General features: G+C 43.4%; 1 protein-coding gene across 1 annotated transcript in view; it reads right to left on the reverse strand.

Annotated features, from left to right (window-relative positions):
- Positions 1-14,448, reverse strand: part of PRDM10 (PR/SET domain 10) — an 80,444-nt gene that overhangs the window by 34,001 nt on the left and 31,995 nt on the right. Inside the window, exons 3-5 of the mRNA XM_003795902.2 lie at positions 12,245-12,409; positions 10,509-10,568; positions 1,296-1,521 (exon numbers count right to left, since the gene is read on the reverse strand). Coding sequence (XP_003795950.1) covers positions 1,296-1,521; positions 10,509-10,568; positions 12,245-12,409 — 451 coding nt within the window. The remainder of the gene's footprint in view (positions 1-1,295; positions 1,522-10,508; positions 10,569-12,244; positions 12,410-14,448) is intronic.

Below are 14,448 nucleotides of genomic sequence, written 5' to 3' on the forward strand. Positions count from 1 at the left end.
AAAAAAAAAAAAGAAAGAAAAGACTCGATTAGGTAAAATCCTGAAAAATCTGATGAGACAAAAATAGATGAATTTTAAAGTATGTAAATAATATCGCGATAAAGCTGCTGGCGGCGGGGAACCCGACAATATTGTTTGATCAATTTCCTCAAAGGGAGTTGTAGAAACCACATTATCTAACTCAAAAACTGCTAGATAGTGTCAGAGTTCAGTGCAAACCACTGTCCGATAAGAATGCTAAAAATGAATGAATTTAGAATACTATATCACGCACCCAGATAACAATCAGCCCCCCTGATGGGACATGTATTTCCAGCCCATCCCAACCATCCAAGCCACATTTACCTGCCTGCCAGGAGCACCCATCTGTACGTTACGTGCCAGAACTACACGCACATAGCCATGTAACGGGACGTGACTGGGCCACACAGATCACCACGCTCATGACACTTAACGGGTTTCATTGACCAACTACATTTTACCCCATCTGGCTGTGGGTGGGTGACCTCGTTTAGGAAATGGGAATGTTCAATTTTTACAACTGTAAAATAATAAAGAGCTACTTTTTGACTTAAGAGATGCCTTGAAAACTTAAGAATTCAAGGAAAAACAAAACAAAGAAGTTCTCTGCTGGGTAGGGTTTAGACCTGGAGCTGAATACTGACCCAAAGCAGACAAGTTTTGCCACCACCACACAGAAGGTCCAGGAGAAACAGGGTGAGACCACAGAGCTCTGAATAGTCTCAAAAACGCAGGAGGTAAGAACTTTGCTACGTGAGCCTGCAAGTCAGTGGGAAGAAACAGTGATTTGTCTGTGTGAGCAGCACCTCAACAGGCAGTAAAGAGGCCGCCAGGCACGGACCCAGACCAGAGCTGGAGTCTGGCTCCCCACGCAGCAGCAGGCCCTGGGGAAGCTACTACTGCCCATGTCAGGACAGCACCTGCACCTGGGATGTAAGAAGCATCTGTAAAGATGACTGTGCATGAGGCAGAACAGAGCGTGCTTGTCAAAGCTGAAATAGCTGAACTGGCCGAACAGTCCCAGAGTGGGCAGGCCGCCCGTTGGGGCAGGTACCTGACTCTTGGTGTCAGAGAGACTGAGACTCGGACACCTGACCCCACCCATCCCTATGTGACAATGAGCAGATTGCCTAACCTCTTCTGAGTTTCAGCTTACCCTCCTGTGAAACTGGAAAGTCCCCGAGAGTGTCCACACTGCACCCCACAGGGGCAGGACTCAGGGCGCGAACCCCATGCACACACGCTCCCTTCACAGGCCCAGCGCCCCCACTTACATAAGTCATGCGGGTCAAAGGGCCGGGGCGGGTCTGGCTCCCAGTCGTCCAGGTCTGTGTCGTCACCGTCTTCCTCCTCGTCGTCCTCCGTGTCCTCATCCTCATCTTCATCCTCTTCTTCTTTTGCCTCCAGTCTCCCTATAGGGGTCTGCAGAGTCGCCAGAGGGTCGGAACCATCCACACTCTCGATCGAAGGTAGCACCTGGTTATGGACCGGCAGCGGGGCCTGGACATAGGGCACACAGTGAGCAGGCGTCTGCCTCGGTCACACACCCGCACAGCAAGGCCTGGCTGGAGTCTGGTCTTCACACCAGCTCCCTTCAAGGCCCTAGAAAAGTGCTTTCCACCCATGGGCCGGGAGGAGGACTCTGACTTCATTTTTGATGTCTGACTGCTCACAGCTTTTAAGCCCAGCCCTTCCTCATCATCTTCTGCTCACACCTGGGCAGGGTCATTGGCAAGCCCAGGTGTGCCCTCATTTGGGACCAGTAAGAGACTGACACCCGTAGGGCCCTGACCATGTGCGTCCTAACCTACCCCTTAAACGCGACACAGCCTAACCACCTTTCCCTGCCATCTCACACCTGCTTGCGGGGCCCGCCCTGCCTCCTCAGAGACTTCAGTGCATAAGCACCAGACCCCTGCACAGCCTGGCGGCCTATTGTGGGGTACCATCAGTCTCCACATCATTAATAATGAGGGAAGGGTCCTCCCTGCCTTCAGGGTGGCCACAACAGAGGGGCATAATGAGCTGACCTACCTTCCCCACTTCACTGCTAAAACCACACACGTGGTGCTGCACGTGGGTGGCAAAATTCAACAGCTAACGGCTCTGCCCTCCACACTGCAGAGAGGCTGCGGTTTGCAAGAATGGATGGGCTGCCTCTTTGTATCATCATGCCGAAGCCAGTCTCTTGCAAATAACACAGTTTGGGCCATGTATTGAGTTAACAGGCTCAGTAAATGACGGCACCTTCAGAGGTTCCCAGCCTCCCACCTAAGTGCCCTCGACTCCTCTGATGGCACCTTATTTTTCCTGCCCCAGATCCCGCCCATCCTTAGGTCATGTTCAAGCCATGTGCCCTTCTAGTCAATAAATAAAGCAAGTAAGTAAATGCCCACTCCCTCTTCTTTATACTCCTTATGTTCTTCCACCAACTTTTTTTTTTTTTTTTTTTTTTTGACAGAGCCTCAAGCTGTCCCCCTGGGCAGAGTGCCGTGGCATTACAGCTCACAGCAACCTCCAACTCCTGGGCTCAAGCGAGTCTCCTGCCTCCTCCTCCCAAGTAGCTGGGACCACAGGCGCCCGCCACGACGCCCGGCTATTTTTTGGTTGCAGCCGTCATTGTTGTTTGGCGGGTCCGGGCTGGGGATTCGAACCCGCCACCTTAGGTGTACGTGGCTGGCGCCTTAGCCGGTTGAGCTATAGGCGCCGAGCCTTCCACCAACTTTTAAAGCCTACCCTGTTCCAGTTGTGAAGGAACCAACCCCAGTGCCTCCAGGCCTCCCTGCCCTGAGCTCCTGCAGCCCCCGGGGCCACAGAGCCCACTTGTCGACCTCGCCGTGGCTTCCATGCTTCATTACCCTCACCCAGGGCAGCCTGAGCCATTCTGGAACAGTTCTGAGTGTGAGACATCTCTGTGGAGTCCAGATTCGCAACTTGGTGATCTGGCCCAGGACTCTCCTCTGGAGGCCTGCAGAGTGAGCCGAGCTCTCGGCCGTGTAAACAAATAATTGAAGGCCCAAAATCCCTAATTCATTCCATGACTTCTCAGAAGGCCAAACTTCTAGCTCCCTGATCATCTGGCTGCCTTCATTTATATTTTTATTAATACAGCGTCTGACAGCTTTAGCATTTATGACAGCCACAGTTCCACTGCAGGCCCATCCTGAACTCATAAGTGGCTAGAATCCCAAGTCCTTTTATCTCCTCTTAGAGTGCTATTAAGCCATTTTCCCTTTCTCAAAACTTAAATAGCTCATTTTTTACTTAAGCAGGTTCCTGGAGTCCATCCTGCCTCTCTAGCAACACCCCAGGAGAATGGACTGTAGGCTTGAATCACAGATTTAGCTCCACCATTTAGCAAGTTACAAAACTTCTCTAAGCCTCAGTTTCCTTATCTGTAAAATGGACACAATGAGACATATCTCAGTTTGTTATAAGGATCAAGTGAAACAATATGTATAAGGACAGTAGTAGAGAGTCTGGCATTTACTAAGTGCTTAGTTTGGGGTTCTTTGTTTTTTTCTTAGAGATAGAGTCTTGCTCTGTTGCCCAGGCTAGAGTGCAATAGTGTGATCAGAGTTGCCTGCAGCCTCCAACTCCTGGGTTCAAGCTCTGCCTCAGCCAGCTAAGTAGCTGCAACAATGACTGTGTATCACCATGCCCAGCTAACTGTTTTGCATTTTTTAGAGACAGGGTCTTACTATGTTGTCCAAACTGGGGTTGAACTTCTGGCCTCAAGTGATCCTCCTACCTCAGCCACCTAAAATGCTAAGATTTGGGGTGAGAGCCACTGGTCCAACCCCAAATCCTAAGTATTAATGATAATTATTATCATAAATTCTCTACAGCTCATACTACCACTACAACTTTGAAAAACTGCTGAGCATGAAGTAGGTATTCAATGAAGATTAGTCTTTTGAAATACATTCGGCCATTTGGGAAATGACATCAATCCCTTCAAAGAGGAATTCTCTGCTGCTAGTCACAAAAACATCCTTTTTCTGATGAGCATCTAAATCAAAGAACTTCTTGAACTCTATAGAGAAACAGTATTGAGTGTGTTTATTGAGAGTCTGACCTGCTGTGGGAGTTAAGATCATTGCCCAGCATTTGAGACACTTGAGCTCCAGAACAATAAAACCAACCGCCTCAGACGATCTGCATGTTTGACATGCACTCATTCAACTAAGAGCCTGAACTTCTGCACAACATCCCACTTCAAAAGTCTGCACAGGAGCACAAAATTATGGGAGTTGTTTCTGCCTCAACTTCAATAAAAACAGAATAAAATGCCCTTTGAGGGCTAGGACTCCACAAGGAAAAGAGCAGGGTCTGGCAATGCAACCCTTTCGCCACCTCCATGGACCTCCTCAGCAGAGGCTGCGAGAAGCGGCTTTGCTCCCACTCACCGTCTCAGAGCACAGTTTACAATGTCACCTTTACTCTACACCAGAGCTGTAACGCCAGTGCTAGTGATGAATGTACCAGCGGTGAACAAACCACGGCACATGTGCACCTCTACTCCCCAGAAAGCCCTGAAGCTCCGCAGAGCTGACCTGAAAGGCCGAGTGCAGAGTCCAGAGTTATTCTAGGGTAACTACAACATCCTTTGTCCTACCACATTCTGTTAGACTCTAGTTCAGTGATTTTTCAGCTGATGTGCCGTGAAAATTTTTAAAGATCACTAAATTGTTCTTAAAAGAAGTTAAAGCACAGTAAGCATATTCTTTTTTTTTTTTTTAATAGAGACAGTGTTTCATTTTGTTGCCCTCAGTAGAGTGCCATGGCATCACAGCTCACAGCAACCCCCAGCTCTTGGGCTTAGGTGATTCTCTTGCCTCAGCCTCCCGAGTAGCTGGGACTACAGGCGCCCACCACAGCATCCAGCTATTTTTCTGTTGCAGTTTGGCCAGGGCCGGGTTCGAACCTGCCACCCTCCGTATATGGGGCTGGTCCTGAGCCACAGGTGCTGCCCATGTTTACTTTTTTTTGATCAACATAATTTAGGTGTGCCATGAAAGTTTAACTATAAGTTCAACTGTGCCATGAGATAAAAAGGTTGAAAAACACTGCTCTAGTCCAGCAAGGTTACTGCTGGCTTCTTGCCACTGCGGAGGAAGCTGACATCAAAATAATACCAACAACCTTCACCTCCCCTGTGCTGGAACTCTCCTAACAAACTATAGCAAAGGGCAGGCTTAACCACTTCGGCTTTTTTTTTTTAAGACACAGTCTCACTCTGTCGCCCTGGGTAGAGTGCCGTAGTGTCATAGCTCACAGCAACCTCAAACTCCTGGATTCAAGAGATCCTCTTGCCTCAGCCTCCCAAGTCACTGAGACTACAGGCACCCGCCACAACGCCTGGCTCATTTTTCCATTTGTGGTAGAGACAGGGCTCACTCTTGCTTAGGCTGGTCTCAAACTCCTAAGTTCAAGCAATCCACTCCAGCATTACTTTTAAGGATAAAAAGGCTAAGGCACAGGTTGAATATGTATCAGAATCACTCTACCATTGAAAAGGAATGAAAGGGGTTGATGACAGTAATTTCTAGGTAAGAACTGTATCTTCTGGCTTGGCGTCTGTAGCTCAAGCTGCTAAGGCGCTAGCCATATACACCCAAGCTGGCGGGTTCAAATCCAGCCTGGGCCTGCCAAACAACAATGACAACTACAACCAAAAATAGCCGGGCATTGTGACAGGCGTCTATAGTTCTAGCTACTTGGGAGGCTGAGGCAGGAGAATCGCTTAAGCCAAGAGTTGGAGGTTGCTGTGAGCTGTGATGCCACGGCACTCTACCCAGGGCAACAGCTTGAGGCTGTGTCACAAAAAAAAAAAAAAAAAAAGAACTGTATCTTTCTAGACAGCACAGACCCTAACACACAGTAGACATTCATTACAAATTTATTTAATGAATAACTAATGCAAATTAAACTGGCCTTTACTGAATGAATACATAACCTAGGAATGTATTTCAATTCCTTTGAGGCCAGGTAACACTATCACCCAGCTCATAAAATGGCAGAGGTGTGAAGTTTAAATTCTAACTCTGCACTGCTTTTTCCACTGCATCACAATGGCCCCTGCGGAATCTGGTCTATTTGAAGAGAGCAACAGAGGCAGTGAACATGACCCACACCTGGAATACCTGAGCAGCAAGGTATCCACACGTGGGCCTGCAGCCACAGGCAGGCAAACCTGGACAAGCCACGTTTTGTCTGTTTTACTCTAAGGAAGAGAAGACAAAGCACAACATCTTAACTCTGTGCATTTTGTCGTGTACAACAAAACACAGAGAAAGGAAAACGAGTCTGTTAGACTTAAGGTATACTTTCTCCTTCCCGCTTAATGCTCTGTAATTATCTCTGAAACTACATAATGCATTTGTGGATACAGTCTGTCCGAGGAGTGAAATATGAAACTACACTGGACAGCAGCAAACGCGACAGAATGTCCCTCGACTCCTACCGGGGCCGACTGCGCGTGCAGCCTGCTCTCCCCTCGGCAGGCGGGGACCCACACATGTTCATTTTCAAAGAGGAGACTGTGCTTCTCTGCCTGGGGACCACTGACGCCTTTCTGAAGAATAAGGAAATACGTACATGAAAAATGCTCCTAAGAGATTCTGTCGCCACTAAAAACAACTGAGAATCGGAACCTTTTTGTTAAAGAAAGAAAAAAAAAAAAAAAAAAAAAGCAACCGTCATCTGTGTTAAACCCTCACCTCCAATTTCCTATCCAAAATTTATCCAGGTCACTGAATAAACTGACAAGTGCGGAGGTGTTACAGCCAGAAATAAAAACTGATGGAAGGACTGGCATGAGGATGGTTAGGCTGCCTGTAATGCCGGGGTTCACGGAGCCATCCCTATCCCTTTGAACAAAACACGAGACAAGCAGATTGTGCCTGGAGATTGGAAAAGATGAAAGCTGTGAGGTGCAAATGGTAATAAAACCTCCTTTAATTAAGATTAAGTGTTAATATTAAAACAACAAAATCTCGCCTATCAGATTGGCAAAATATGAAAAGAACACAGACACCCAGCGTGGCAGGACTGTGTGGAGACGGGCATCTCATGTTCTACGTTACTGGTGGGAATATAAATGTTTTCAATATGTGAAAAGCAATTTAGAAAGTCAATCACCAAAATAATTTTCCCATTTATAAGGAAAAATTTAAACATATGTCGTATAGGGAGAACAGTGTAATGAACCTCACATACCCATCACTCAGCTCAACAATTATTGACTCACAGCCAATCTTACATCAACCTATCTCCCACCTACTTTGTATTTTGAAGATTATTTTGATTAATCTTGATTAATCACTAGATTGTTTTGAAGCAAAACCTAGACATTACACATTTTCATCTGTAAATAGTTCAGTGTCTATCTCTAAAGGAAAATGGCTTTTGTATTTCATATATTATCACACCTAAAAAGTTAACTATTTCGTAATCCACACAAACACTCAGACACCCAGTTAGTGTCATGATCTCCCCCCGTGTCATCAACTTGGTTTGTTCAAATCGGGATCCACCTGACTGATACATCCATCAAGTCTCCTTATCTGTGAGCTCCCCTTCCTCTTCTTTTCCCTTACAATTTGTTTGTAAAAGAAACCAGGCCATTTGTCCTAGAGTTTCTGGCAGGCTGGATTTTGTAGATGGCATTCCTGTGTGTTGTTTAATTTGTTCTGTTTTTTCTGCCATGCTTTTTAGAGCTGGATCTAGAGGCTTGATCAGATTCTGGTTCAATTTTGAGGTTAGAAAACTTTCATGTGTGGCGTAAGCAATAGGAAGTTATTACAATGCCAGGAGGCATATAATGAACAGATGTCACTCTTTTAGTGACGTTAAGAATGGTCAGAGCCGGCTGGGCATGGTGGCTCACACCTGTAATCCCAGCACTCTGGGAGGCTGAGGCGGGTGGGTTGCTTGAGCTTACAGGTTAGGGACCAGCCTGAACCAGAGCGAGACCTCATCTCTAAAAAAAAAAAAGCCAGGCATTGTGGCAGGCACCTGTAGTCCCAGCTACTTGAGAGGCTGAGGCAAGAGAATCGCTTGAGCCCAAGAGTTTGAGGTTGCTGTGAGCTGTGATGCCATAGTACTCTACTGAGGGCGACAAAGTGAAATGCTGTCTCAAAAAGAAAAAAGGACTGTTCAGAGTTGTTACCACTCTGATCTATCCATTACAAAGTACCTCATCAGCTTTTCCCAGATAGATTCAGGCTGCTGCTGCTGATAAATGCCTAGATCCATATTTCATTAGAAGATGCAAAATGCTGATATTCTAAGTTGATCTCCCCTTCTTTATTTTACTCGGAATGTTTCTATAAGAAAATTTCCCTCTTGAAATAACTGGCAACCTGAGTAGCTTCCAGGAGAAAGGCAGGATTTCCCCCATGTTTGCCAGTTTTCAGAATAATGTGGTAGATCCTAGCATGCTCAAAAAGTAACCAACGGGTTATTTATTTTAACATCAGTAGGAACTTGTAGACATAAAACATATTTAAGTCCTTCAATCTGTTACAGATATTATCCTTTTTACAAGTCAAATTGTTCCATTTTGGCCCCTTCAGGTTCCCTCTTGAGTTCTGCCCATGTGCTGACAAAACAGGACTCTGTCATAGCTCCCCGGCCTTCTGAGAAGACGAGATGCTCCAAGTTCATCTTGTGTATTCCCAGCCCCAGAGCCACAGTCAGCCTTTCTCCACGGAGCTCCGATTGCTCCCAGTGGAGAACTACACTTAGAGATCACTGATGAACTGATCACTGTAACTAAACCTCTTCAGTGGCCAGAACTGGAAAACACGTTAGGAGAGGCTCCGATTCAAATTTAGGATTCTGGGTTTTTACTTAACTAGTTTGATATTTAGATTTGTTATCTTTTTTTCACTTTCACCAACACACCTGACTCTTAACCTAAAATCTGAATGTCATTTGTTTCATTTTTCTCTGGGAAATTCATCCTAAAGAAATAATTAATCTGATATGACAACAGTGAGAGTATTATTTACAGTACCAAAAGGGGGGGAATAATTTACATGTAAAATATTATAAATAATAGTATATCCCACAATATATGTACATATAATAATCCATTGTTTGATGGAATCAATACATATTCACAGAAATGAGGTTGTTTTGGTATATATACATAATTATTAGAAAACATTATTAAAATAAAATAATTCTCACTCAAGTTCACAGACACCATAGCATCGTAGCTCACGGCCAGTGAGGAATAAATTCAACCCCAGCTGACGTAACAAAGGCTCCTAAAAACTCTCTCCACATTTAATAGATGATATTGACACAACTACTGTTCGTTTTTCCAATTTTAAAATGGAAGTATATAAATCATCTACTAAAAAATAAAAATGTAGAAACTGCTTCCTAATGAGGATTTATTTATTAATCATTCGTGGCACTCGATAGCAGATAAATACTAGCTGACATGAAAATAAACCTATCTGGATTCATGTTCCCTGTAAGGAAGACAGATAATACTGAGCCTCTGTACCTTGTTTTCACTTTCACATCCTTGCGGAAAACAAGGGGAAAATCTCCCAAACCAAATAGGACACATTAGAAATGTGGGTAAAGGGGCCAGTTGTAGTAGCTCCCACCTATAATCTTAGCGCTTTGAGAGATCGAGCCAGGAACATCATTTAAGCCCTGGAGATCACGACCAGCCTGGTAACATAGAGAGACCCTGTCTCTGCTAAAAATTTAAAAAATTAGCCATGCAGTCCCAGCTGCTTGGGCACTTGGGAGGCTGGGGTGATAGGATCCCTTAAGCCCCAGAGACGGAAGGTGCAGTGAGCTATGATCACACCACTGCAGCCTGAGAGACAGAGTAAGACCCCGTCTCCAGAAAAATCAAAGGAAGTGGGGACACTGAGGTAAAGGGAAAGAAATGCTTTAAAAGAAAACTAAGGAGAACTTCAACCTTTCAGAAGCTAGAATGAGAATAGATGCCGCCAAATTTATATGTAATTTAAGCAGGAATTTCTTTCAATATTTAAAAATGGAGTAAGTATTAAAAATGTTTCCAATTTTTAAAAAAGACACTTTTAAAATTCATGATTATTCTTTGGAACTTGAACCAGTATCCTGCTTACGTGCTTATTTTCCCAACAAATCACTTTTTTTTTTTTTTTTTTTTTTTTTGCTTTTTTTGGCCAGGGTTGGGTTTGAACCTGCCGCCTCTGGCATATGGGGCTGGCGCCCTACTCCTCTGAGCCACCAGCGCCGCCCACAAATCACTTTTTATTACCAGGCTATCCCAGTGTAGACTGACTGGCGTATGTCAGCATTATAGTATGTTTTTCTTTGCTTTTGTTAAAGGATCTGGAGAACATTCTTAGTATATAAAACAAATATCTGGAGAGGGCACGATGCAGAAGGACGGGGGGCATTCCAGGGAATAGTAACATTTACGGCATCATCTCCAAACAACAAAAGGCAAAAAGGAAAAGCGTTACCTGCTGACCTGTGGCGTCCTGCTGGACATAAGCTACCTGGCCTGAGTCTGTAAACAGAGTCTGGACAAAAAAAGAAAGAAAGAAAAAACACATTATCAACAGATCTTTAGACAGCCTGCCTACACAGGGAAATTATCCTGCTCCTAAGCACCAATTCCTGGGAGAGTTAACTCCCACTATAGCTAGTAATAATCCTTCATTAATAAAGAGGGTAAAGATAGTGATCTTACACTCAGCTAACGCCGCTCATTCAGACGGCTCCAAAGAGACTGTGTAAGCTAACCATCCCAAATGGCTAATGTACTTTATGATTTTATTCTTAAGCAAAGCTTCTCTTGAGGTTGAACATCACAGCTAAGTAAAAAGGCATGTCACAGAAAGAAAAAAGACGGACCATGAATGAGGGAACACAAGTACACACACAACACTACTGTGATTAAATGAAAATGGACAGCTACGTCCAGGCGTAAAGAAGAGTATTATACACACGAGGATCACAACTCTTTCAAACACAAATGCACGTTCGTAATCAGGAGGAGACTAGAAGGAAAATAAATTGAATTTAACATTCTATAAGTTCTTTAAGGGGTTAAATAAAGTCAATAAAGTCATAATTTAAAAAAGAAGAAGAAGAAAGCCTCTACCCATTAAAAACACACAGTAAGCTGGGTCACGATGCAGCAAAGTTAACTAAAGAAAAATATTCAAAACCATTATAGCCAGCGCACCACGGGCAATAGCTCTAATCCAGAAAACATACTTTCCTCTAAAGCTTTTAAAAGTCTTTAATTTGCCCAAGCCATTTGCAAAACTATGGAAATAAGAACCCTGGCTAAGTTTTGATTCCAGAGGAATGTAAACAATAGTTAAAGCCAATGTCAAGATTTCTTAGATTTGAGATTTAAAAATTATCATAACTTAAACATTTAGTCACCTTGCCATGAATTAAAAGTTGGGCACAGCCATTCTTTCCAGAAACTGTGTGATCTTACTTTAACATAGAAGGGGACCTAGAACTAAGCAGAGGCCTTCCAAAAGTGCTATCTAAGTGTGCAGCAAGTGCATCTTTGTATGGATTTGTAATTTTTAAGAGTAATTGGAGCTTCTTGATTAAATCTTGAATAAGGGAAAATTTTTATTAACAGGATACCTAAAAGTACGAAATTTAGTTTTTAAAAACATATATTTAAATGCACCTTATACACTGTAAAGTACGAACATAGAAACTAAGGTTCATAAATTGTGGCCTATTTGTGTGATGGTTTTGGAAACTAACTCTTCAAGTCACTGACAAAACAATAAACAGCTAGAATTATATGGCTTTTACCAGTAAAACCTCAGCTTCTGGTACAGCCCTACAAATCAGTAACAAGCTAGCAGAACTCCTACACATTTAACTGAAATAATCTGGGTGGTTTTTTTTTTTTTTTCACTGAGCTATCTTTGCCATTTTGGCCTGGTTCCTAATACTTAGCAAAAGTAACAAAGTCATAACCTAGTCAAGATTAGCAGGGAAAAGAGCTGACATGCACCTAATGCCGTCTTTATTATAGTAAATTTCAATAAATAGGCCATTATCTTCCTCTGCCAAATTCGTTATAAGCTCCTTGAAAGCACAAATCTTATGTGAACATTCTCTGTGTCATCAGCACTTAGCACAAGGACGGGCAGAGCGTACGTAACTGGTGAATCAATTAATAGATTAAAAAATTATAAACAAACGATCCTTCACATGCCTGTGCAGCTTCCACAGGGTGGATGTACACCAGTGTGTGCTCCGGCCCATCCACTGAAGTGTAGGAGGCACCATCTGCTGTGTACACCACCTGCTGGGGCGGGCGAACCTGGTCATCGGCATAGACGATCTGAGCCACAGTTCCAGCATCAGGAACGAAGTGTACCTGGAGCAAAAAGCAGACAAGTACATAGAGTAAAACCAGTCTCGCTACGGCATGCAACCAACCAGGCACACCTGCATTCTGAAATATCTCCCAGTGAAAGAAAAACAGGGGTCAATACGCCCTCAGCGTCTAGTCAGTGACCAGACCCAAGATCCAAGGACCCTGGCGCTGATTTACTGCTTAGTGTTAGACAACTGACTTAAATTCCTGTTTGCCTCATGCGGCCACGGCAGATAACTCTTCCTGGGGGTAATAAAGAGGATGGGTAACTGATCCTATAAAAGAGACACAAGTTTCCTGCTTGCCAATATTACCAAAATACAAAATGCAAATTATTCTGTGATGGGAAAAGCTACGTCAAGATTCAAAAGCCAATTGCTTTCAACACATCATAAAAATTCTATTTTATAACTAATAGTACCTTTCAGCAGACACATTAAAATGAGGTCACTTTCTTTACTATAAGTTTTTTCAAAGACAAAGGACATATTAGAGGTATCTCAGTAAATCCTTGCTGAATTAATGAGTGTAATAAAATTCCTCACTGCCAGATAGGTAAGGATAGAAAAATTCTAATAAAATATTTTTAAGGGGTTTTGAACAACTATTTCAGCTGTCACCAGGGTAAATAATTTTCTATCTCCCAAGACCTATAGAACTAAAGTAGAAACTATGTTTTGTAAAATGCTTTCTGAGTGCTCAGGTTTGGAGGACTCAATTCCCTCCCTCCCTCCCTTCTTCCTTCCCTTTTTTTTTTTTTTTTTTTGGAGATAAGGTCTCATTCCGTGGCCCAGAATGGAATCTGGAGTGCAGTGGCCCCATCATAGCTCGCTGCAACCTTGAACTCCTGGGCTTAAGCAATCCTCCTGCCTCAGCCTCCTGAGTAGCTGAGACTACAGATTCATGCTAATACATCTGGCTAATTTTTGTATTTTTTGTAGGGACGGTCTTGAACTCCTGGCCTCAGCAATCCTTTCACCTCAGCCTCCCAAAGTGCTAAGACTAATCTTCCATGGCGCATAGCCCTGGAGGATGGATTCTTGAAGGATTGAGGTTGGCACATGGCCTGATGCCTCATACTGAAGGTCTGGAAACAGATGGCCAAAGTACACACTGGGGAGAGAAATAATTTTCGTGGTGATTCTGAGGTCAGGCACTCTTAGGTTGGAGTCCTTACACTTACGCTAACTTGGTTTTGGACCTAAATTTTTCATGTCAGTTTCCTACAGCAGGGAATAGTAGATCCCAGAGATAATATAAACCTAATTTAATCCCCAGAAAGAGATCTAAAAGACCAAAAATCAAGCACCACATAATAAGACAAGCTCCCACCTTTATACTAAATAGTCTGGCTTCTACATAAATTTGATTTACACATGAAAATTAAGTTTGTGCATTAGAAAAATTAGACTCATAACACATTTGAGCAGTTTTATTTGCTGTAAGATAACTTTGGCACTTTAGATTTGTTCATTAACATCAAAGCCTTGGACTAGTTTCAGTGCTTAAAAAAGGAACACCCATTTCCTCAAAGACAAGCTAAGGTTTTCTGCTTGGTGTTTATCCCTCAGATTCTGCTAGACCAGAATTACTGGCTAAGACAGAAACAACTGGGTGGGCAGTGGGGTGCTGACCTCGGCTGTCCCTAAGACAGGGACTCTGGGCATGCATGGGATCACAACCAGATTTTCTTTTGTTTTGCTTTTTAATGGACCACCAAAACATATAGGTGCATGTAAAGATCTTTGAAATGGTTTCCAGGAGAAACAAAACAGAACTCTCAATTGCTCTGCTGAAAACATCTCTAGAACTCTTTTTTTTCTTTAAGGAATCAGATGGAGACTTTTAAATCATATACGAGATGAGCAGTTTTCTTTATTGTAATATTTATTATATTGCTTAAATGAAATAAAATTTTCATATTTCCTGATTTTGATAAGAGTACTATGGTTATACCATTTAATAAGAAATTAAATGAAGGCTCGGCGCCTATAGCTCAACCGGCTAAGGCGCCAGCCACATACACCTAAGGTGGTGGG

The sequence above is a fragment of the Otolemur garnettii genome, unplaced genomic scaffold, assembly GCF_000181295.1.
Source record: "Otolemur garnettii isolate 467f Iridium unplaced genomic scaffold, OtoGar3 scaffold00097, whole genome shotgun sequence".
NCBI lineage: Eukaryota > Metazoa > Chordata > Mammalia > Primates > Galagidae > Otolemur > Otolemur garnettii.